The 22,911-nt window shown below is 39.1% G+C and overlaps 1 protein-coding gene across 1 annotated transcript in view; it reads left to right on the top strand.

Annotated features, from left to right (window-relative positions):
* Positions 1-3,641: 3,641 nt before the first annotated feature.
* The window catches only part of LOC581095 (xaa-Pro aminopeptidase 1), a 59,330-nt gene continuing 40,060 nt past the window's right edge, over positions 3,642-22,911 (top strand). The window contains 5 exon segments of the mRNA XM_030985965.1: positions 3,642-3,689; positions 6,064-6,185; positions 6,678-6,741; positions 7,581-7,685; positions 8,431-8,471. Of these exon segments, the coding sequence (XP_030841825.1) occupies positions 6,075-6,185; positions 6,678-6,741; positions 7,581-7,685; positions 8,431-8,471 (321 nt within the window). The 5' untranslated portion in view covers positions 3,642-3,689; positions 6,064-6,074.

The raw sequence follows: 22,911 nt of genomic DNA, 5'->3' as shown, positions 1-22,911 counted from the left end.
TAATCAGAAAACTGTTGGAGCAATGTTTTAGGCAAGCTACGTATTGTTGGATTTAATGCAAGTTCCAGTTATTGTTCCGTGATATGGTTTTTTTTTTTGCTTCTAATTTGCAGAAATGGTTATCAAGATTGAATAATAGTGTGGCAGAATATATGGACTAGCTCCCAAGTGAAGGAAAATGTTCATATTTTATAATAATGATAATAATGAGATTTATACAGTGTCAAATATGATTGAAATCAAATGCTCAAGGCGCTCTTGTGCAAAAAAAAACACAAAAATCACATAAAACCATCTGCATTATAAACAAAGTAACAGGAGTCGATAAGATAGAACATGAAATTATAGAGAACATTTGATTATATGCTGAATCAAACAGATATGTTAAAAGATTATTTTGTAACTGATCTGACCTTCATTCATTATTGTTCTCATCAATCTAAATTTGAAAGAGATTATATGGCAAACTTTTAGCAATAAATCATTCTACATTGTTGTAGATATGTAAATTTTTTATTTATAAAATATGAATTGCATATTGGTTGAGCTTGTGCACTGCATTGTTAAAACTAATATTTGTTGATTATATTTCAAATATTCTTTGGCTATAACTTGATGATTATGCATTGTAAGCTGACAAAAGTGCAATATAATTATGCAAACATGTATTCATGATATTTTAGCTTGTAAAATGATAAATATGTAAACTACATTCGGTGTCTTTATTATATATTTTGCATTGAACTGTGTAAGTGATGTACTTTCACAGAAATCTCAGGATATAATTTAACTTTTCTCTTTTGTCTTTCATTTCATGTGCTGAAATGTATATTAATAATGCATATACCTTTTTGTTTTCAAATGAGCTACCGGTAAATATTTTGAAATCATGAATTGGGATTCCTTCATGTATGTCAATAGTCACAAGGTGGAGACATGGATATATACTAGACAATGATGCAGTTACAATTTCACATATCTTCTTGATATTAATGCTATATGTACAGTCACTTTGTTATTATCACTTTAAACAAATGCTGGAGCAAATGCTGGATATAACTCAATTTGGAGTAAAAAGGAGGGAGATAGAATCCAAACATGAGGGTATCATCAAGCATAAAAGCATTCATGTTCATCAAATTTATTAAATTATATTACATGTAATTGCAATATATCAAATCATGAAATATATGATTAACGTCTGCTCAAATTCACATAGTATTTACAGTCAAACCTGTCTCAGTGACATCCTGTCTATAAAGGCCAGCTGTCTAGTGGCCATGCAGTTTGTCTCTCCTGATCGAGAGAGGAATGTGTGTTGTAGAACCTGTCTAGAAAGACCAACTGTCTACAGGGGCCACTTAATAGTCAGGTTTGACTGTAATTGCAAAATCTATAAAGTATTTAATAAAAGTGTCATTCCCTAATTCAATGAATTCAATTCTTTTTGCTGTGATTATCCTCACAGTGGAAATAAGTTGCTGAATGAAAGAGGCTTTGAGTATTAAACCAGGGAGGTGAGACAAATCACTTCCCTGAGTAAACCAAATGCCATAAGTGAGTGTGTTGTGTATGTGTGGGTGCGTGTGTGTGTGTGTACAAAAAATACTTCTGTTAGGTTCTACTTTTACATGTACATGTAAGTCCATTTTGTGAGTCCTCTGCTGTCTGCATCGATTATTATCATAACATACAATTTCTGTACTGCTTAATGTCAATAAAAGAAATTCTCCAAAAAACACATCAGTGCATGTCGTGCCCAAGGCTTCGCTCATTTTTGGCTTTCATCAAGTTGGGACATAAACTTCTGGTTGTGGTTCTGCTTTGTATAGTTTGGCTTTCCGATCTGTAATGTGAACAAAAATTGACCTACTGAGGATGGGAAATACACTTGAAAACTGATAATTCAACTGAAAATGATAGTACCCAAAAAAAATGAAGTACTTTCTTAACAAATAGAAAGGTTCCCTGAAACAGGAAAAGAAAACTTGAGTTTGAGTAACACTTCGGGCTAAACTACTATCATAGGAGCGATGACCTAGCTCGACGTGATGGAGCCCTGCATGTAAACCGCATGTAGAATGTCATAAAGAAGAATTGGAATGCCAAATTTAAATGGGGCATAACAAGTTATAAGGAGGAAATCTCGGCCGTTTCATGGTGTGAAGGAATGTAGGTATCAGCTTGGATGGCCGTTAGCCCGAGTCCATAATCATATTTTTTCCCCAACTTTCAATTTGCCAAAATTAGTATAGGTGTTCCAACTTTGTGGGCTGAAATATTACATTGGACACATACTACTCCATGAGAAATATAAGTTACGCGCGAATGCGCGATAGGGAGAAGTAGGATATCTCTAAAGTATACTTTTTTCTTCATTTCATGTGTCCCCCCCACCTGTGACTGAATGATTGTGAATGCATGAATTTTTTATTGAGAATACTGAACATGGCAGCCCGTTGGCTGAATTACTTTCAGTTTACAATAAAAACAAATAATTTTAGGTACAAACTGATTTTGGAATAATTGCCAGTTATGTAACAACAAAACTATACATGTGTGTGTACCTGTCACCTACAAAAATAATTTCAATACAGTTAGAAAAGCTTTACTCTATATATATATATATATATATCTATCACATTCCGAAACTTCCTGTCTGGGTACGTCTTATTGTTTCAGATTGACCTGCAATATTTTTAGCTTTAAAAAGGTGTAGGTCATTAATATTAGTTAAATGTCATCTGATACATGTAGAATCAAAAGCCTTCAAATTTGAAAACGCATTTTCACCATATTTAATACTGTACTGTGCGGATAAACCACCTTATAGCCAGTTTGTGCCCTAACTTCAATGAGAGTACAAAGCAAAATTTCAGCTTTAAAATAGTGTAGCTCATTATTTAATTTAAAATACCAAACAATGATTTCAAAAGCCTTCAAATTTAAAACTCTTTCCGCCATATTTTTACGCGCATTGTGCCGATAAACCCCCGAATTGCCGGTTTAATTGAGCTTCAAATTTAGTCTAAAACAATAAAACCAAAACAAGAAGTTTCGGTATGTGACATATAATATGAGAGTACAGAGCAAAATTTCAGCTTTAAAATGATGTAGGTCCTTATGTCCTTATGTCATGTGATAATTTAAAAAAAAACATACACATTAAGATAGTCGCCGTCACCCGAGACGTGCAAAATTGTCCTTTTCCTTTTAGATTGAACGATTTGAAGACACTACAACCCCTTTATTGGTTTCTGGCCTACTCCTTATTGGTCGCAGTCATCATCTCTATGGCAGGCATTATGTGGGGGTGAAGCTTTTCTTCACGCACCTAATCGGAGATGAAGGTAGCCCATCCAATGTGTAAAAATTGCCAATTTGATAAGTGTAAGGATCGCATTGTACACATACAACCGCTATACTACACACACGCAATATATTCTTTGTGTATTGTATCCGTCAGGCATGATCAATGCAACGATGGCTGGCTACCAATTAAAATAGGCATGGTGGTCGGATATAATGAGAGTAGATGATGGAGTTGGAGGGGATATGGTCGCAGGCTTGTTGCATATTAGTCGCTAGGTTCATGGAGCGCGCAGGTTTTGACTTACGTTTTAGCGATTTACCCTCAGCATGCACTAGCTGGTTGATGATTTTCCTGGGAGACTAAAGAACTTGAAAAGGTATGAACATTTCATGTTTTAGAGAAAGAAAACTATATTTGGATGAGATATGAAAGTGTATAGATCTAAGGTTACACACTTTATAAGGATAGACCTAATGTTACTGTATTCTAGGCCTAATAAATACAAGAACATAAACTTAGTTAACGTTAGATCTCTAGATCTAGGAATGATTGTAAACATCAGATTGTGCACCCAGACTCCAAAGACGTAACTCCAGGAAGCTCCGACGCCTACGCCGAAGGCGTCTTTGGCGTCGGTGTCGGACTCGTCGGAGTTTCCTGGAGTTACCAGAGACGGTGCTGGATCTGCATATAGATCTAGACCTATCTCGACCGGTGGTCGGTCCTAGACAGAAAATTTGGGCAGAAAATTTATGTCTCTTTCGTTCGTTAGCCTCTAGCCTAGTCTAGTGACTGAAAGAGTCTTAGGCCTAGCCCTAGCCTAGCCTAGGCCTATCTGGGTAGGGTTAGCTGCACTCAAATAATATAGGATCTAGATCTAGACCGAAATTTCTGTCTCTTTCGTTTGTTATGCTTGCTAGATCTGTTTACACTAGACCCTAGATGTTCCTGGTGGCCACGGCAGCCCCGTTTGCCTGAAACGTAGTGCGCATTAACTAACAGCAGGCCTAGACCGAAAGCTTCAGTCTCTATACCGTCGGTTGTTCCACTGAGACTACGTCTGGCTCCACTAGACCTCCGGTTATAGAGACTGAACGATCGCCTATGCCAACCTATGTTGAAGATATCACGGCTAGATTTTAGCCGTTAGGCCCCTCCCACAAACATGAACAAACTTGCCACGGCCGTATTGCCTATTGCGTCTCAGTGGAACAACCGACGGTATAGAGACTGAAGCTTTCGGTCTACAGCAGGCCTAACAGTTTAAAATGAGGGTGCAAGAATTTCAACAATTTAATTTTGACGATGAAAGCAAATCCGGCGCTAGACAGAAATAACCGTCTGATTTGGTCATTTCTTTTAAAAAACTGACTTTTGTTGACATTCCCAAATACAGACGGCAACCCAGGGATCTCGTACCGTGGGGGAGGCTAGAGCCACCGATGTACATCTTTTTGTTCAAAACATTTTCTCCCCGATTTTCTTTATTTAGATCTTATTTTCTGATTTCTAAATCAGATGTAAATTAGGTCGGTATATATACCTCCTAATTACAGTTTTCAAAATTTGCTAACCTATTATAGAATGTGAAATTTACGGACTTACTTATTATGAGTTATCCATACCGATGGTGGGTTGCCGGCGGGCGCGCGCCTGTGTGAAGTTATCTACCGTAATGAGGATCTGAGACATTACGGTAGATAACTTTACACAGGCGCACGGCCGCCCGCAACCCACCATTGGATGCACTTGTATTGTGCAGCGGTTTGCCGTGAAACCTGTGAAAAAGTGTATACTAATATAAACGTTTATCCGAAAAATACTCCAAAAGTAACAAGAAAATTGACACGCGAACAGGTAATAAACATAACAACTTTTAACTCATGATCTTTATTTGGACATTTAATGAATATTTACTTTATTTTGAGTACCGTTATGTTTTAGTATGGTATCTTCACGCCGGAGTTACTTGTCAAATTTTGGATAGGCTTCTGAACAAGTGCCGAAAATTCTTTAAAAAATCATTCCAACACAGCATACAGTCAAGCTGGTAATTGGCACAAATAGGTGCATTACTATCCTGGCTGTGTAAGTTTTGGGTTATTATGATGCATTGCGTTTTAAAACACTTGCACTAAAGGACTAGTTTTGTACCACAAACACACCATATGCATGTAAAGTTCATAAGGTTGGTATTTTCAGTTTGAATGCAAAGCAATTGAAATTATATTATTATTTCCATAGTGATTGTATGCATACCTGCCAACCACCCCGATTTAGGCGGAGTTCCTCCGCTTTTTACATACCAACTCCGAATTCCGAGTGCATGCCTCAAAACTCCGATTTTTTTTAATAAGAAATGTAAAGCGCCTTAAGCATGTTCATGTAAAGGCGCTCAATAAATACCAATATGTATGTATGTATTTATGTATAAGACTAAAGCATAACACAGCACTGATAACCAGATCACGCCGACATCCGCGCTCGCGCTCATAGAAGATGTACACAGCGCAGCCCGAACGTGATCGTTAGTTCCGCAGTCACCCCCTGTGTACCCCCCCCCCCAATCTACGGGCTACTACCCCAATCCTTCGGTGGTTCGCGACCTCGTAGTCCATCCAGAAAAATTTACTCCTAATTTCTCTTGTCTCAGGTTGGCAGGTATGTGTATGGTATGAAACAAAATGAAATATGGTATGTCCTCGATTTTGATATCTTGTTTTCATTACTTATAATTTTACTTGACACAGATATAGCAGCCATGGCAAAAAATACCACCTTGTTGCTTCAGAAGTTACGTGGCTTTATGCAAAGCTCTCAGTATGGCGGTCCAATACAAGCCTATATCATTCCGTCATGTGATTCTCATCAAGTGAGTTCATGTTAGGTAGATATCGTACAAGCCTATCTCATTCCATAATGTTATTCCCATCAGTTGAATTCCATGTCAGGCTGATCTCATACCAGCTTATACATTCCATTATGATATTCACATGAGGTAATGTAGATCTCGTATAAGCCTGAATGTTTCCATCATGTTAGAGAGCTCACAATACTGTGGTAGAAATACCGGTAATGCTAATGTCATTGATGTATTAATAATAATAAGAATAACTAAAATATATTACAGTACCACTGTCAGCAATTATGTTATCTTGCTTCCTATCACTTTACACATCACAACATATACCACATTGATATTATACCTTTGAATAAACTGTACATTTTGAGGTTTTTGAGCTATTACCTTTTAGAGGGATTAATAAAGATGAAATATTAACTGTTGTGTGCTTTGTAAACTCCATGTACCAACAATGTTGAGATAGTAGTTCATGTTTATTTGTAATTTGTTATTCTTCTTCAGAATGAGTACATAGCCGAGTGTGACTGCAGGCGGCCATTTATAACCGGCTTCACTGGATCCAGCGGTAAGAATGTAATGTCCTGGTGTATTTTTTTTAAATATTTGGGACACTTAAATCAATGAAGTTTAAATTATTCATTTTTACACCTCTATATGTTTGGAAAGCTAAAGCAAATAATAGTGATGCTCTGTTTATATTTTTCAGTACTGATGGAGTTTAGCTGGTATAGCATGGTATACTTATTTTGTTTACTGTATACCTCACTTGTGTTGTCCTTTTTAAAAAAGACACTATTCATTATAAACTGAGTTTGCTAGTTATGTTGAGATTTATACTGTGTATTTAACATTTTGAATGTTTTTCTTTTGATATCAAATTGTGAGTTGTAATACATATGGAAGTTTAAGTGCTATATATATATATATTTTTTTTTTTTTTTCCCCTCTATTTTTTTACCATAGGAATGTTGCTTTCTTTTCAGTGAAAGAGTTGTAGTTATTTCAAAATTAAGTTTTTATAGAAATATTTAATTAATTTTCAATTAATAATCCTCTATAGAATGCATTGCTATATTTAGAATTAAAATCTCAAAATTTGCTTGATAAATGTTTGGAGGAACATTACCATACATGTTCAGATCTTGACATCTTTAGGACAAGGAATAAAGAATATTGAGCTTACGGAAAATCAAGCTCAATAAATATTTAGTTCAGGGAATATAATTAAATGGCAGAATATCTAGGGCAAGAAATATTTAGTTTAAGAAATACTGAGTGCAAGCAATATATAGCTCAATATAATGAATTCATTGATTAGACAGCCTGTGTATCAATACAGTTTTGTATTAAGACTATAGAATATGCCTTGTATTCATTCTAACATTTAATTTCCTTCTACTGTAGGCACCGCTATTGTGACAGAAATGAAAGCAGCAATGTGGACTGATGGAAGATATTTCCTCCAGGCGGCCAAACAAATGGATCAAAACTGGACACTCATGAAAATGGGTAATGCTGAAATCATCTTTATTATTTGTAATTAATGATTAGCTATTAAATCTCTCGAGTCTCGACTGACTCTACTCATGTAATCGTCTTGCGATCTGCGGCCTGATGCATAGTTGTGACTGAAATACACCGTCAACAAATCAGACAAAAAAAGAAGAAATATCATACTTTGATACAGCATGCCATCATAATTGTTTGCCAATCAAGACGCATTTTAGCTTTGCCAAGAAAATATTCTACCTTTTTGGATAGTATTGTGAAGGCAATAAGGAAACAATATGTGATTGCCGATTTGCCATTTTCCTATATGCATGTATATGGAAGGCTTAGCACCTGTTTAGCTAGGTAGGATCTTTAAATGGCTTTAACTAAAAATTATACCATGACAGAATGACGAGCAGTATTTTGTTTTGCTGTTGACTGCATTTAATCTGTTGGTGGTTCTGCCATTGTGTTAAAAAAGTGGAGTTGGAAAAAGAAATGAGCAGTGTACATGTTTTGAATACTCCCTTGTGATACCAGGGCCGTGTCTTATTAAGAGTTTATATTAATCTCAACATCTTTGCAATTGAAATCAATCACAACGATGTACATAAGAGATATGGTACTGCAAACCTGTGAGTTATCAAGCGCATCTCTTTTTAAGACGGGGCCCAGTTAACAAGGGTACTAATAACTTTCCAAGACCCTCAGACCATATTCTTTCTACAAATGTCATGATGGTTTTTGTACCTCTCCTTTACAGGTATGCCCAAGACCCCAACTCAGGAAGAATGGCTGACAGAGGTAAGTACTTACATTAAATGAAAACACCTATACCCAAGTGACTCTTTTCTGCTTTGGTTCACTAGTAGAACTTGCAATAGACCAGTCTAGTTTACTCTTATCACTTGTTCAGTATGAGGTGTCATGCCTTCATATTGGGATTTAAGCAATTTTAATTTGTTCTTGAGTTTTTTTTGGTGGCATGTAGGTATCCTTTTTATAGTTTCAAATTGTTTGCATGGAGCTTAAAGTAGATATTCATTGATTTTAAAAACTAACTTTATTTTCATTATTGCAAAGTTGAAACTTTGCTTCGACAAGTTTATCAAAATTCAATGCTTGGAAACATTCGAAGTAATGATTATTATAAATTACAAAACACTTAAATACAGCCCCGGCATAGCACCTGAAGAGACAAAGGCGCCGCTTTTCCGGTGATGGCGGCAGGGTCAACATCAAAAACTAAACCTAAGGTTAAAGGTAATACAAAGTTTTTTGGGAGATTTTGAAAATTGGCTGGATAAAGATTCTTTACAATCTTGTAATATTTGGATGCCCCTGTGGATGTATTATAAGCACTAAAAAAAAATTGAAAAAATTTACCGGTGCTCCCGGTAAATTTCTATAATTTTCAAATCACGCCTATGGCCATAAAATGAAAGCTGTGACAATGAAAATCTCAGAATGTGTAGTTCTGGGGGTTGATTCACTAACTGGGAACGATATCATTCCTATAAAGAGCAATCCCAGCTTAAAACGATTCTACCTGACTGGTTCACTAAATCACTTTTAGGCTGGGATCAATCCCAGCGTGATTAATCATGTTCGCGATCAATCCAGCCAATCATCAGGCTCAAATTTTGGTCACTGGGCATCAATCAATCGCGAGATTGACGATAATTAGCTAGCTAGCTATCATTACTTAACATTTGTTAATGACGTTCATTTCTATGTTGATTTTTTTTCTAAAATTAGAAAACTGAGTTAGATTTCGCATAAGACTGAAACAAAATCATTCATGCCGTTTTCATGTAGCAGTGTGAGGATGAACACGGTTTTATGTGGGTATAGTTTGTCTATCTTTCTACGCTTGTCTCCAGTAAAATGCCGGATTTAACGTACGTAATGTACATGTACGTAAGTTAGACCTAGGTCTATAGGCCTACAATCCCCAGTTTGACAGAAAGTGTTGCTAATGATGTAATGAGTAGCATAATGGTTACACACAAAAGGCAATACTAAGAGCAATCCGGATCACTCTCAGCCTTAATAGCGATTTTACTCCTAGTATTAATCCCAAATGCCTTAGTGGACCAGTCCTTAAAAGCGATATTGCTCTTAGGAGTGATATTGAGCCTAAGAGCGATTTAATATCATTTATGATCGATTTTAGCTGTTAGTTAATCACCCCCCTGATATATAATTTCCAAACGAGAATAGCCAATCGGTCAATTTTACTCAAGAAACATTATTTTTATAGCTAAATTAATATATTGACCTTGAGAGGGAGCTATACAACTAAAAGAGTTTATTATTTACAATTTCATCACTGTAGACTCGATTTCAACTGCGACAACGATCACTGAATATTGTAGGATCGAATATATGTTTCCAATACGTTCATTTGAACCAAATTCATGACCCCAACCAAAAACTTTGTAATACCTTTAAGTTTTTTAATTTTTAATATAATTTTGAAAGTACATGTAAGTTCTTTTTCAATGAAACTTGGACAAGTATCCCCAATCATATGAGTAGAATTTCAGGTCATAATGTCAAGGTCAAAGGTCATTTCGGGTCAACAAACTTAGACTACTGTATGTTGTGGCATCAACATCAAAACTAACCAAAGGTTAAGATTTTGAATTTTTTTCATAATTTGGAAAGTATACATTTCTGTTCCATGAAACTTGAACACAGGGGTTATCAAGTATCACCAATCATGTGATTAGTCTTTTAGGTGACAAAGTCAAGGTCGAATGTCATTTCAGTTCTGCAAACTTACTCTTTGTTGCGGCATCAACATCAAGATTTTGATTTTTTTTTTGTTAGCATAATTTCAAAAGAGCAAATTCCATGAAACTTGTACCCAAGGGTTATCAAGTATCACAAATCATATGGCACAACTTTCAGGTCACAAAGTCAAGGTCAAAGGTCATTTTAGGTCAGTAGATTTGGATTAGGTTTTCACAACTTAGTATGACAATTAATAAATCAATTTTTGTTATTTGTATCATATTTCATGAAAGTTATCAATCTTGGTACAAATTATAGTAAATAATTCTTCTGATGATTCTTACCGGTAGTCAATATTCACTTCAAAATTATGATTTTTTTTGAGGATGTCATATTTGGGGGCCTGCTAATGGGCCACCCTGCCTATAAATAATGTCCCAACCTCAATTTTTCATCATATCGAATAGCGTAATGCAGGCGAGACCACCAAGAGTGTTTCCCTTGTTTTTAAATGAAAATGTTACCTAGTGTTATTAACAAAGTTAGCATTGCACACATTCTAACTGATAAATTAAATTAAATGTTTTGAGTGCCATCATGATCCTGACTATAATTTTTAAGCAATGGACCCTTTTGATGATGTATTCAATAATGCAGTATAAAGCAATTCTTTCCAAAGTGAAAAGCTTCTTTTAGCTTAAAATTGACATATGAATCAAACATGTTGATAAATATTACATTCAGGAAAATCTGTGCTAGAAATCATATTTTGGGGAAATGAAGGGGACAATTTCTTTTGCTTTGGAGTTGCATTAATCACACATCGGTAGGTATCAACAAAACAATTCTGCTTTAGAATTGGAATTATATTGAAATAATTACATGTACATGTAGGTATTGTAAGGTTTTAAGTTTACTGATTCAAATGGTTACTTGTTTATGCTTTCCACTCTGTTATGCTTCAGTGCACTCCTGATCTGACCTACATTCATTATCTGATGTATGTTAAGCTCTTGGCTTCTATTGTTCTGTCCCTATTTATTCATCCTCATTCAACATTACCTGCCATAGCACTACAAACAGACATACATACACACACACACACACACACTCTTCCTATCTCTTGGCTGGACACATGGCACTCTATCTTTCCTTAGGCTTTCTATTGGTTACTTCATGTACAACCTTGTGATTGGCTGTTATTGTCTATGGACTGCATGTCAGCCATTTTGGCAGCCATTTTAAAGATGTAGTAAATATAGCAGTGCAGCTCAAGTCATGTCAGACTAGTTTTGTCTTGTGTGAGTCTTACAACTTGTGGCAGCAGTGGTTTTTCTGCACTCAACTGTAATTGCAGCCTTCCTTCATGTAGAAATTCATGCAGATTTTACAAGTGGTAAGTTGCAGAACTGTGAATGTAAATGTTTGAGAGCATGAAATCATCCTTCTCACTGATTAACCTCCCTTCATTTTTACTTGAGGCAGTTAGCGTCGGTGTGAGTTCACCCTCCTTCATTTATTACTAAAGTTTTTGAGCCTTGATTCCTTCCTACATCAATAATTTTGTGAATTTCTGCATTCATCAGTGAGTGAGATTGTGTAACCTTCTTCATACTGAAGCTGTATTTTTGTGAATTCTGGCATTCATCCTCGTCGGTGAGGGAGGGTTTTTTTTCACCCTTCATACAGAACTTTTTCTTTTCTTTCAGCAACTTATCACAGTCAGATTGCATGTATAGTCTCCCTTTGGCAACCATACATTACTGCATTCTGCCGTATAAACCTGTATATTCTACATAGTTTTGGTGAGGCAACATAACCAGTTGCACCTCATTCCTTTATAGCTACTCAACAAAGATATTTGAACTGTCGAGTTTGCATTTTCTTTCATCTGCACTCAGAGTGACCCCTCCCCCTTCATTCACAAGTTTTGCTGTATTGATACCCTATTGCTGATCATCAGGACGTGGCCATGATGGTAGAAACATGGGACGTCGCAGTTCTCCATCACCAACCTGTGACTACCGGAGGTACGGATCTCCAGATCAATATGCAAGACACAGATCTCCAGATCAATATGCAAGACACGGATCTCCAGATCAATATGCAAGACAAAGATCTCCAGATCAATATGCAAGACAAAGATCTCCAGATCAATATGCAAGACAAAGATCTCCAGATCAATATGCAAGACAAAGATCTCCAGATCAATATGCAAGACACAGATCTCCAGATCAATATGCAAGACACAGATCTCTAGATCAATATGCAAGACAAAGATCTCCAGATCAATATGCAAGACACAGATCTCCAGATCAATATATGCAAGACACAGATCTCCAGATCAATATGCAAGACACAGATCTCCAGATCAATATGCAAGACACAGATCTCCAGATCAATATGCAAGACACAGATCTCCAGATCAATATGCAAGACACAGATCTCCAGATCGATATGCAAGGCGCAGATCTCCAAGCTCTAATCGGAACTACACACACCAATCTAGGACTTCGCCCTCTAGAAGGCCGTATTAATCATCTAGCAGCCAAAATCAGCAGCTTCATCCCTTCATTACAGGTTATCAAGTTGACTCCATAGACAGGCTCCCTATCGTCAAGTTCGCTTCGAAGACCAGCAGCCGGGAAATTCTGGTAGTTGAGGAAGAAGACAGTTCATCCAATTAACATCTATTTCGCCAACGAAAACACCCTACATCCCTATCGTTGTCTCAAATGTCTATGTATTGGCACTTGTAGATAGTGGATCATTCATATCTCTGTTAAATTGTAGGTGAACGGCACGCCCAGTCAGATGCTCTTTTTTATTGTATGTATGTAGGTTAGGGCTTATTGTAGTTAATTTTTGGCTGGGAGATGGTGACCTGTGAATGATGAGCCTACCGGGCCTGCCCCTTAAATTGTAGGTGAACGGCATGTTTAGTGTCGTGTTTGGGATCGGTGTCGTAAAGTTATTGGAATATTGAGAGGTACATGAAATAAAGAGATGCTGAGACTTTCTTTGAAGTGTAATATGCAAGAGTATAATTTATTATAACTCTAAAACGATGAGTCGCATAGTCCAGATTCACAAGTATATTTACAAGATATAGAGCAGACAAAGTATAGGTACTAGCTTGGTGATGGTCTGAACTCTTCTCCCCCCAGAAAGCCAGAGCATCTCCTAATTATACAGGAGGACACAAGGAATATCAGGGTAGGTTACATTGTGTCAAAGGGACAAAGACAAGTCAATTCTAGCTAACACTGTTCTGGGAAAGGGTCTTACCAAACAAGGGGGGCTTTGGTTATTGGGAGGAAGACAGGAAGTCTTTTGTTTTGGTGGTTTAGGGGCACTTTAAAGATGTATACAATTCGTGGTTTATTTAGCTGGAATAAGTTATTAAACAAATGTCTTGGAAGGAGGTCTGGTATTTCGCAGGGTGGGTCTTATCTGTATTGGGGCATACTGAGTGATATTACATATTATTACTGAGGGGGTGTAGATTTGTAATACCTTTACATAACATTAGTCAGATGCTCTTTTTTATTGTATGTACAGTGTATGTAGGTTAGGGCTTATTCATGTTAATACCTAGTTGGGAGATTGTGGCTTGTGAATGAAGAGCCAACCAGGCCCAGACAACCGTTTTATTTCTTAATTTTTAAATGTTTGTACCTGTATGTAAATAAGGGCTTATTGTAGTTAATTTTTGGCTGGGAGATGGTGACCTGTGAATGATGAGCCTACCGGGCCTGCCCCTTAAATTGTAGGTGAACGGCACACCCAGTTAGATGCTCTTTTTTTATTGTATGTATGTAGTTTAGGGCTTATTTTAGTTAATTTTTGGCTGGGAGATGGTGACCTGTGAATGATGAGCCTACCGGGCCTGCCCCTTACATTGTAGGTGAACGGCACACCCAGTTAGATGCTCTTTTTTTATTGTATGTATGTAGTTTAGGGCTTATTTTAGTTAATTTTTGGCTGGGAGATGGTGACCTGTGAATGATGAGCCTACCGGGCCTGCCCCTTACATTGTAGGTGAACGGCACGTCCAGTCAGATGCTCTTTTTTATTGTATGTATGTAGGTTAGGGCTTATTTTGGTTAATTTTTGGCTGGGAGATGGTGACCTGTGAATGATGAGCCTACCGGGCCTGCCCCTTACATTGTAGGTGAACGGCACGCCCAGTCAAATGCTCTTTTTTTTTTATAGTATGTATGAATGTATTTAGGTTAGGGCCTATTGTAGTTAATTTTTGGCTGTGAGATGGTGACCTGTAATTATGATGAGCCTACTGGGCCGTGCCCCTTAAACCGTAGGTGAACGGCATGTTTAGTCAGATGCTCTTTTTTATTGTATGTACAGTGTATGTAGGTTAGGGCTTATTCATGTTAATACCTAGTTAGGAGATTGTGGCTTGTGAATGAAGAGCCAACCAGGCCCAGACAACCGTTTTATTTCTTAATTTTTAAATGTTTGTACCTGTATGTAAATAAGGGCTTATTGTAGTTAATGTTTGGCTGGGAGATGGTGACCTGTGAATGATGAGCCTACCCGGCCTGCCCCTTAAATTGTAGGTGAACGGCACGCCCAGTCAAATGCTCTTTTTTATAGTATGTATGAATGTATTTAGGTTAGGGCCTACATGTACATGTATTGTAGTTAATTTTTGGCTGGGAGATGGTGACCTGTGAATGATGAGCCTACCGGGCCTGCCCCTTAAATTGAAGGTGAACGGCACACCCAGTTAGATGCTCTTTTTTAAAGTATGTATGAATGTATTTAGGTTAGGGCCTATTGTAGTTAATTTTTGGCTGGGAGATGGTGACCTGTGAATGATGAGCCTACCGGGCCTGCTCCTTAAATTGTAGGTGAACGGCACACCCAGTCAGATGCTCTTTTTTATTGTATGTATGTAGGTTAGGGCTTATTTTAGTTAGTTTTTGGCTCGGAGATGGTGACCTGTGAATGATGAGCCTACCGGGCCTGCCCCTTAAATTGTAGGTGAACGGCACACCCAGTTAATTGCTCTTTTTTTATTGTATGTATGTAGTTAAGGGCTTATTTTAGTTAATTTTTGGCTGGGAGATGGTGACCTGTGAATGATGAGCCTACCGGGCCTGCCCCTTAAATTGTAGGTGAACGGCACGCCCAGTCAAATGCTCTTTTTTATTGTATGTATGAATGTATTTAGGTTAGGGCCTACATGTACATGTATTGTAGTTAATTTTTGGCTGGGAGATGGTGACCTGTGAATGATGAGCCTACCGGGCCTGCCCCTTAAATTGTAGGTGAACGGCACACCCAGTTAGATGCTCTTTTTTTATTGTATGTATGTAGTTTAGGGCTTATTTTAGTTAATTTTTGGCTGGGAGATGGTGACCTGTGAATGATGAGCCTACCGGGCCTGCCCCTTAAATTGTAGGTGAACTCCAGTCAGATGCTCTTTTTTATTGTATGTATTTAGGTTAGGGCCTATTGTAGTTAATTTTTGGCTGGGAGATGGTGACCTGTGAATGATGAGCCTACTGGGCCTGCCCCTTAAATTGTAGGTGAACGGCACGCCCAGTCAAATGCTCTTTTTTATTGTATATATGAATGTATTTAGGTTAGGGCCTATTGTAGTTAATTTTTGGCTGGGAGATGGTGACCTGTGAATGATGAGCCTACCGGGCCTGCCCCTTAAATTGTAGGTGAACGGCATGCCCAGTCAAATGCTCTTTTTTATAGTATGTATGAATGTATTTAGGTTAGGGCCTATTGTAGTTAATTTTTGGCTGGGAGATGGTGACCTGTGAATGATGAGCCTACCGGGCCTGCCCCTTAAATTGTAGGTGAACGGCACACCCAGTCAAATGCTCTTTTTTATTGTATGTATGAATGTATTTAGGTTAGGGCCTACATGTACATGTATTGTAGTTAATTTTTGGCTGGGAGATGGTGACCTGTGAATGATGAGCCTACCGGGCCTGCCCCTTAAATTGTATGTGAACGGCACACCCAGTTAGATGCTCTTTTTTTATTGTATGTATGTAGTTTAGGGCTTATTTTAGTTAATTTTTGGCTGGGAGATGTTGACCTGTGAATGATGAGCCTACCGGGCCTGCCCCTTAAATTGTAGGTGAACGGCACACCCAGTTAATTGCTCTTTTTTTATTGTATGTACGTAGTTAAGGGCTTATTTTAGTTAATTTTTGGCTGGAAGATGGTGACCTGTGAATGATGAGCCTACCGTGCTTGCCCCTTAAATTGTAGGTGAACGGCACGTCCAGTCAGATGCTCTTTTTTATTGTATGTATTTAGGTTAGGGCCTATTGTAGTTAATTTTTGGCTGGGAGATGGTGACCTGTGAATGATGAGCCTACTGGGCCTGCCCCTTAAATTGTAGGTGAACGGCACGCCCAGTCAAATGCTCTTTTTTATTGTATGTATGAATGTATTTAGGTTAGGGCCTACATGTACATGTATTATAGTTAATTTTTGGCTGGGAGATGGTGACCTGTGAATGATGAGCCTACCGGGCCTGCCCCTTAAATTGTAGGTGAACGGCACGCCCAGTCAAATGCTCTTTTTTATTGTATATATGAATGTATTTAGGTTAGGGCCTATTGTAGTTAATTTTTGGCTGGGAGATGGTGACCTGTGAATGATGAGCCTACCGGGCCTGCCCCTTAAATTGTAGGTGAACGGCACACCCAGTCAAATGCTCTTTTTTATTGTATGTATGAATGTATTTAGGTTAGGGCCTATTGTAGTTAATTTTTGGCTGGGAGATGGTGACCTGTGAATGATGAGCCTACCGGGCCTGCCCCTTAAATTGTAGGTGAACGGCACACCCAGTCAAATGCTCTTTTTTATTGTATGTATGAATGTATTTAGGTTAGGGCCTACATGTACATGTATTGTAGTTAATTTTTGGCTGGGAGATGGTGACCTGTGAATGATGAGCCTACCGGGCCTGCCCCTTAAATTGTATGTGAACGGCACACCCAGTTAGATGCTCTTTTTTTATTGTATGTATGTAGTTTAGGGCTTATTTTAGTTAATTTTTGGCTGGGAGATGTTGACCTGTGAATGATGAGCCTACCGGGCCTGCCCCTTAAATTGTAGGTGAACGGCACACCCAGTTAATTGCTCTTTTTTTATTGTATGTACGTAGTTAAGGGCTTATTTTAGTTAATTTTTGGCTGGAAGATGGTGACCTGTAAATGATGAGCCTACCGTGCTTGCCCCTTAAATTGTAGGTGAACGGCACGTCCAGTCAGATGCTCTTTTTTATTGTATGTATTTAGGTTAGGGCCTATTGTAGTTAATTTTTGGCTGGGAGATGGTGACCTGTGAATGATGAGCCTACTGGGCCTGCCCCTTAAATTGTAGGTGAACGGCACGCCCAGTCAAATGCTCTTTTTTATTGTATGTATGAATGTATTTAGGTTAGGGCCTACATGTACATGTATTATAGTTAATTTTTGGCTGGGAGATGGTGACCTGTGAATGATGAGCCTACCGGGCCTGCCCCTTAAATTGTAGGTGAACGGCACGCCCAGTCAAATGCTCTTTTTTATTGTATATATGAATGTATTTAGGTTAGGGCCTATTGTAGTTAATTTTTGGCTGGGAGATGGTGACCTGTGAATGATGAGCCTACCGGGCCTGCCCCTTAAATTGTAGGTGAACGGCACACCCAGTCAAATGCTCTTTTTTATTGTATGTATGAATGTATTTAGGTTAGGGCCTATTGTAGTTAATTTTTGGCTGGGAGATGGTGACCTGTGAATGATGAGCCTACCGGGCCTGCCCCTTAAATTGTAGGTGAACGGCACACCCAGTCAAATGCTCTTTTTTTATTGTATGTATGAATGTATTTAGGTTAGGGCCTACATGTACATGTATTGTAGTTAATTTTTGGCTGGGAGATGGTGACCTGTGAATGATGAGCCTACCGGGCCTGCCCCTTAAATTGTAGGTGAACGGCACACCCAGTTAGATGCTCTTTTTTTATTGTATGTATGTAGTTTAGGGCTTATTTTAGTTAATTTTTGGCTGGGAGATGGTGACCTGTGAATGATGAGCCTACCGGGTCTGCCCCTTAAATTGTAGGTGAACGGCACGCCCAGTCAGATGCTCTTTTTTATTGTATGTATGTAGGTTAGGGCTTATTTTAGTTAGTTTTTGGCTGGGAGATGGTGACCTGTGAATGATGAGCCTACCGGGCCTGCCCCTTAAATTGTAGGTGAACGGCACGCCCAGTCAAATGCTCTTTTTTATTGTATGTATGAAAGTATTTAGGTTAGGGCCTATTGTAGTTAATTTTTGGCTGGGAGATGGTGACCTGTGAATGATGAGCCTACTGGGCCTGCCCCTTAAATTGTAGGTGAACGGCACGCCCAGTCAAATGCTCTTTTTTATTGTATGTATGAAAGTATTTAGGTTAGGGCCTACATGTACATGTATTGTAGTTAATTTTTGGCTGGGAGATGGTGACCTGTGAATGATGAGCCTACCGGGCCTGCCCCTTAAATTGTAGGTGAACGGCACGCCCAGTCAAATGCTCTTCTTTATTGTATGTATGAATGTATTTAGGTTAGGGCCTATTGTAGTTAATTTTTGGCTGGGAGATGGTGACCTGTGAATGATGAGCCTACCGGGCCTGCCCCTTAAATTGACGCCCAGTCAAATGCTCTTTTTTTTTTATAGTATGTATGAATATATTTAGGTTAGGGTCTATTGTAGTTAATTTTTGGCTGTGAGATGGTGACCTGTAATTATGATGAGCCTACCGGGCCGTGCCCCTTAAACCGTAGGTGAAAGGCATGTTTAGTCAGATGCTCTTTTTTATTGTATGTACAGTGTATGTAGGTTAGGGCTTATTCATGTTAATACCTAGTTGGGAGATTGTGGCTTGTGAATGAAGGGCCAACCAGGCCCAGACAACCGTTTTATTTCTTAATTTTTAAATGTTTGTACCTGTATGTAAATAAGGGCTTATTGTAGTTAATGTTTGGCTGGGAGATGGTGACCTGTGAATGATGAGCCTACCCGGCCTGCCCCTTAAATTGTAGGTGAACGGCACGTCCAGTCAGATGCTCTTTTTTATTGTATGTATGTAGGTTAGGGCGTATTTTAGTTAATTTTTGGCTGGGAGATGGTGACCTGTGAATGATGAGACTAACGGGCCTGCCCCTTAAATTGTAGGTGAACAGCACGCCCAGTCAAATGCTCTTTTTTATAGTATGTATGAATGTATTTAGGTTAGGGCCTACATGTACATGTATTGTAGTTATTTTTTGGCTGGGAGATGGTGACCTGTGAATGATGAGCCTACCGGGCCTGCCCCTTAAATTGGTGGTGAACGGCACACCCAGTTAGATGCTCTTTTTTATAGTATGTATGAATGTATTTAGGTTAGGGCCTATTGTAATTAATTTTTGGCGGGGAGATGGTGACCTGTGAATGATGAGCCTACCGGGCCTGCCCCTTAAATTGTAGGTGAACGGCACACCCAGTTAGATGCTCTTTTTTATAGTATGTATGAATGTATTTAGGTAAGGGCTTATTTTAGTTAGTTTTTGGCTGGGAGATGGTGACCTGTGAATGATGAGCCTACCGGGCCTGCCCCTTAAATTGTAGGTGAACGGCACACCCAGTCAAATGCTCTTTTTTTTTTTAATGTATGAATGTATTTAGGTTAGGGCCTACATGTACATGCATTGTAGTTAATTTTTGGCTGGGAGATGGTGACCTGTGAATGATGAGCCTACCGGGCCTGCCCCTTAAATTGTAGGTGAACGGCACACCCAGTTAGATGCTCTTTTTTTATTGTATGTATGTAGTGTAGGGCTTATTTTAGTTAATTTTTGGCTGAGAGATGGTGACCTGTGAATGATTAGCCTACCAGGCCTGCCCCTTAAATTGTAGGTGAACTGCACGCCCAGTTAGATGCTCTTTTTTTATTGTATGTATGTAGTTTAGGGCTTATTTTAGTTAATTTTTGGCTGGGAGATGGTGACCCGTGAATGATGAGCCTACCGGGCCTGCCCCTTAAATTGTAGGTGAATGGCACGTCCAGTCAGATGCTCTTTTTTATTGTATGTATGTAGGTTAGGGCTTATTTTAGTTAATTTTTGGCTGGGAGATGGTGACCTGTGAATGATGAGCCTACCGGGCCTGCCCCTTAAATTGTAGGTGAACGGCACGCCCAGCCAGATGCTCTTTTTTTATTTTATGTATGTAGGTTAGGACTTATTGTAGTTATCGTAGTTATTGTACTGTGACTGCAAGAATCCAAAGTGTTTCGAAAAAGTTTCGTGAACTCTTTCCTTTCCTCACCTCAAGGGCGACCCTGTTAAGAGTGAAAGGGAAGGTGTATGATGCCTGTGTTAGAAAATGCATGACGTATGGGAGCGAAACATGGGCAAAGAAATCATCCAGTGAACAGCGAATGGAGAAAGCTGAGATGAGGATGGTGAGGTGGATGCGCAGGGTATCACTTCACGAGAGAAAGAAGAACAAAGTCCTCCTCCAATCAATGGGATTGATGGGGGTGGCACAGGTTATTAGGATGAATAGACTTAGATGGTTTGGACATGTGGCAAGAAGAAAGGCAACACACTGGCTCCAGAGGGCTCTAAACTTCCCGGTCACCGGAAGAAGACCTCGTGGGAGACCCAGCAACACTTGGAGGGAAGCCATCGAAGAGGATGCCAAAACATCGGGTGTCGGTCGTGTGGATCCCACAGACAGGAAAGCTTGGAAGGCGGCCATTAAAGAAATGAAATGTCCAACCACACAAAGTGGGACAAATGGACTCTAAACGATGATGATGATGATGTAGTTGAGTTTTGGTTTGGAGATGGTGACCTGTGAATGATGAGCCTACCAGGCCGTGCCCCTTAAACCGCAGGTGAACGGCACGCCCAGTCAAATGCTCTTTTTTATTGTATGTACACATGTATGTACTGTAGACTAGGGCTTATTGTAGTTAATTTTGGCAGGGAGATGGTGACCTGTAAATGATGAGCCTACCGGGTCCCGCCCCTTAAACTGTAGGTGAACGGCATGTTTAGTCAGATGCTCTTTTTTTTTTGTATGTACAGTGTATGTAGGTTAGGGCTTATTGATGTTAATTCCTAGTTGGGAGATTGTGGCTTGTGAGTGAAGAGCCAACCAGGCCCAGACAACCGTTTTATTTCTTAATTTTTAAATGTTTGTACCTGTATGTAGATTAGGGCTTATTTTAGTTAATTTTTGGCTGGAAGATGCTCTTTTTTATTGTATGTATGTAGGTTAGGGCTTATTGTAGTTAATTTTTGGCTGGGAGATGGTGACTTGTGAATGATGAGCATACCTGGCCCTATCCCTTAAACTGTAGATAAACGGCACGTCCAGCCAGATGTTTTTTTTATTTTATGTATGAATGTATTTAGGTTATGGCACAGTCACACGGCCACTTACGGTAGCTGCGGATGCTTACGGATAAAAGTCCGTAAGCATCCGCAAGGATCCGTATCATCCGTAAGCATCCGTATCCATCCGTAATTCAATCCGCAGGATCCGCAGACATACCCAGATCCGCAGCGGAATTTTGAAAATCTCAAAATTTTGCTGCGGATGAAATATACGTAAGCATCCGCAGGTCCGTAACATGGCCGTGTGACTGTAGCATTAGGGCTTATTGTAGTTAATTTTTGGCTGGGATATGGTGACCTGATAATGATGAGCCTACCTGGCCAAATTTGTGCCGAATTTGTGTCATCTTTCCCAGCATCTCAAAGGAGCCGTTGGATAAGTTAACATCCATAGCATCTACTATCACAGCTTAGCTGGTAGACAACATTGAGACAATCTTACCATTGATGCACTTAGGGAACAAGGCTACGCAACACAAGTTCTTTGTTGCACGCAACATCACAAGTTCAGTGGTCCTTGGAATGGACTTTGACACTGACAGCCACAATGCCTCCATATCGTCAACATCGTTCAACATGCCTGGAACTATTAATCCTTTCAATGATCGTCAGCAATACCAAGCCCCGCTGAAACGAAAAAAGAAAATGTTCAGATTCCCCCTAGCTGCGTAGATCGCCTTCGCCACAGTTCGACATCATGCCAAGAGACTACGATGGCTACTTTGAACCAACATTGCAAGATCACATTCTTGTTATTGGTGCCAGGTCTCTGTTCAAGCCTCAAGGTGGTCTTATTCTGGTACGCCTCATTAATCCCTCTGACGATGCAGTTGATGTACCTGCAGACACCTGCCTTGTCAATTCTTCTCCATTACTGGGGATACTGAAGAGGAATACAAGATCATGAGCGTAACCACTGACGCTAATCCACAAGCGACGGACAAGTCGCCAGTTGCCGGTGTTCTCCCTTCTTCAGAACTCACGAGAACAGAGTACGAGAAAGCAGAACAACTTCCTCAGACCTACAGTGATATTTTCACCATGACATCTCAATATATTGGGCAGACTGACATTATTCATCACCACATTGACAC

This window comes from Strongylocentrotus purpuratus, unplaced genomic scaffold (genome assembly GCF_000002235.5).
Source record: "Strongylocentrotus purpuratus isolate Spur 01 unplaced genomic scaffold, Spur_5.0 spur5_scaffold_15, whole genome shotgun sequence".
Classification (NCBI taxonomy): domain Eukaryota; kingdom Metazoa; phylum Echinodermata; class Echinoidea; order Camarodonta; family Strongylocentrotidae; genus Strongylocentrotus; species Strongylocentrotus purpuratus.
Note: the sequence above shows the minus strand (reverse complement) of the source record. Positions and strands in the feature narration are given on the sequence as shown.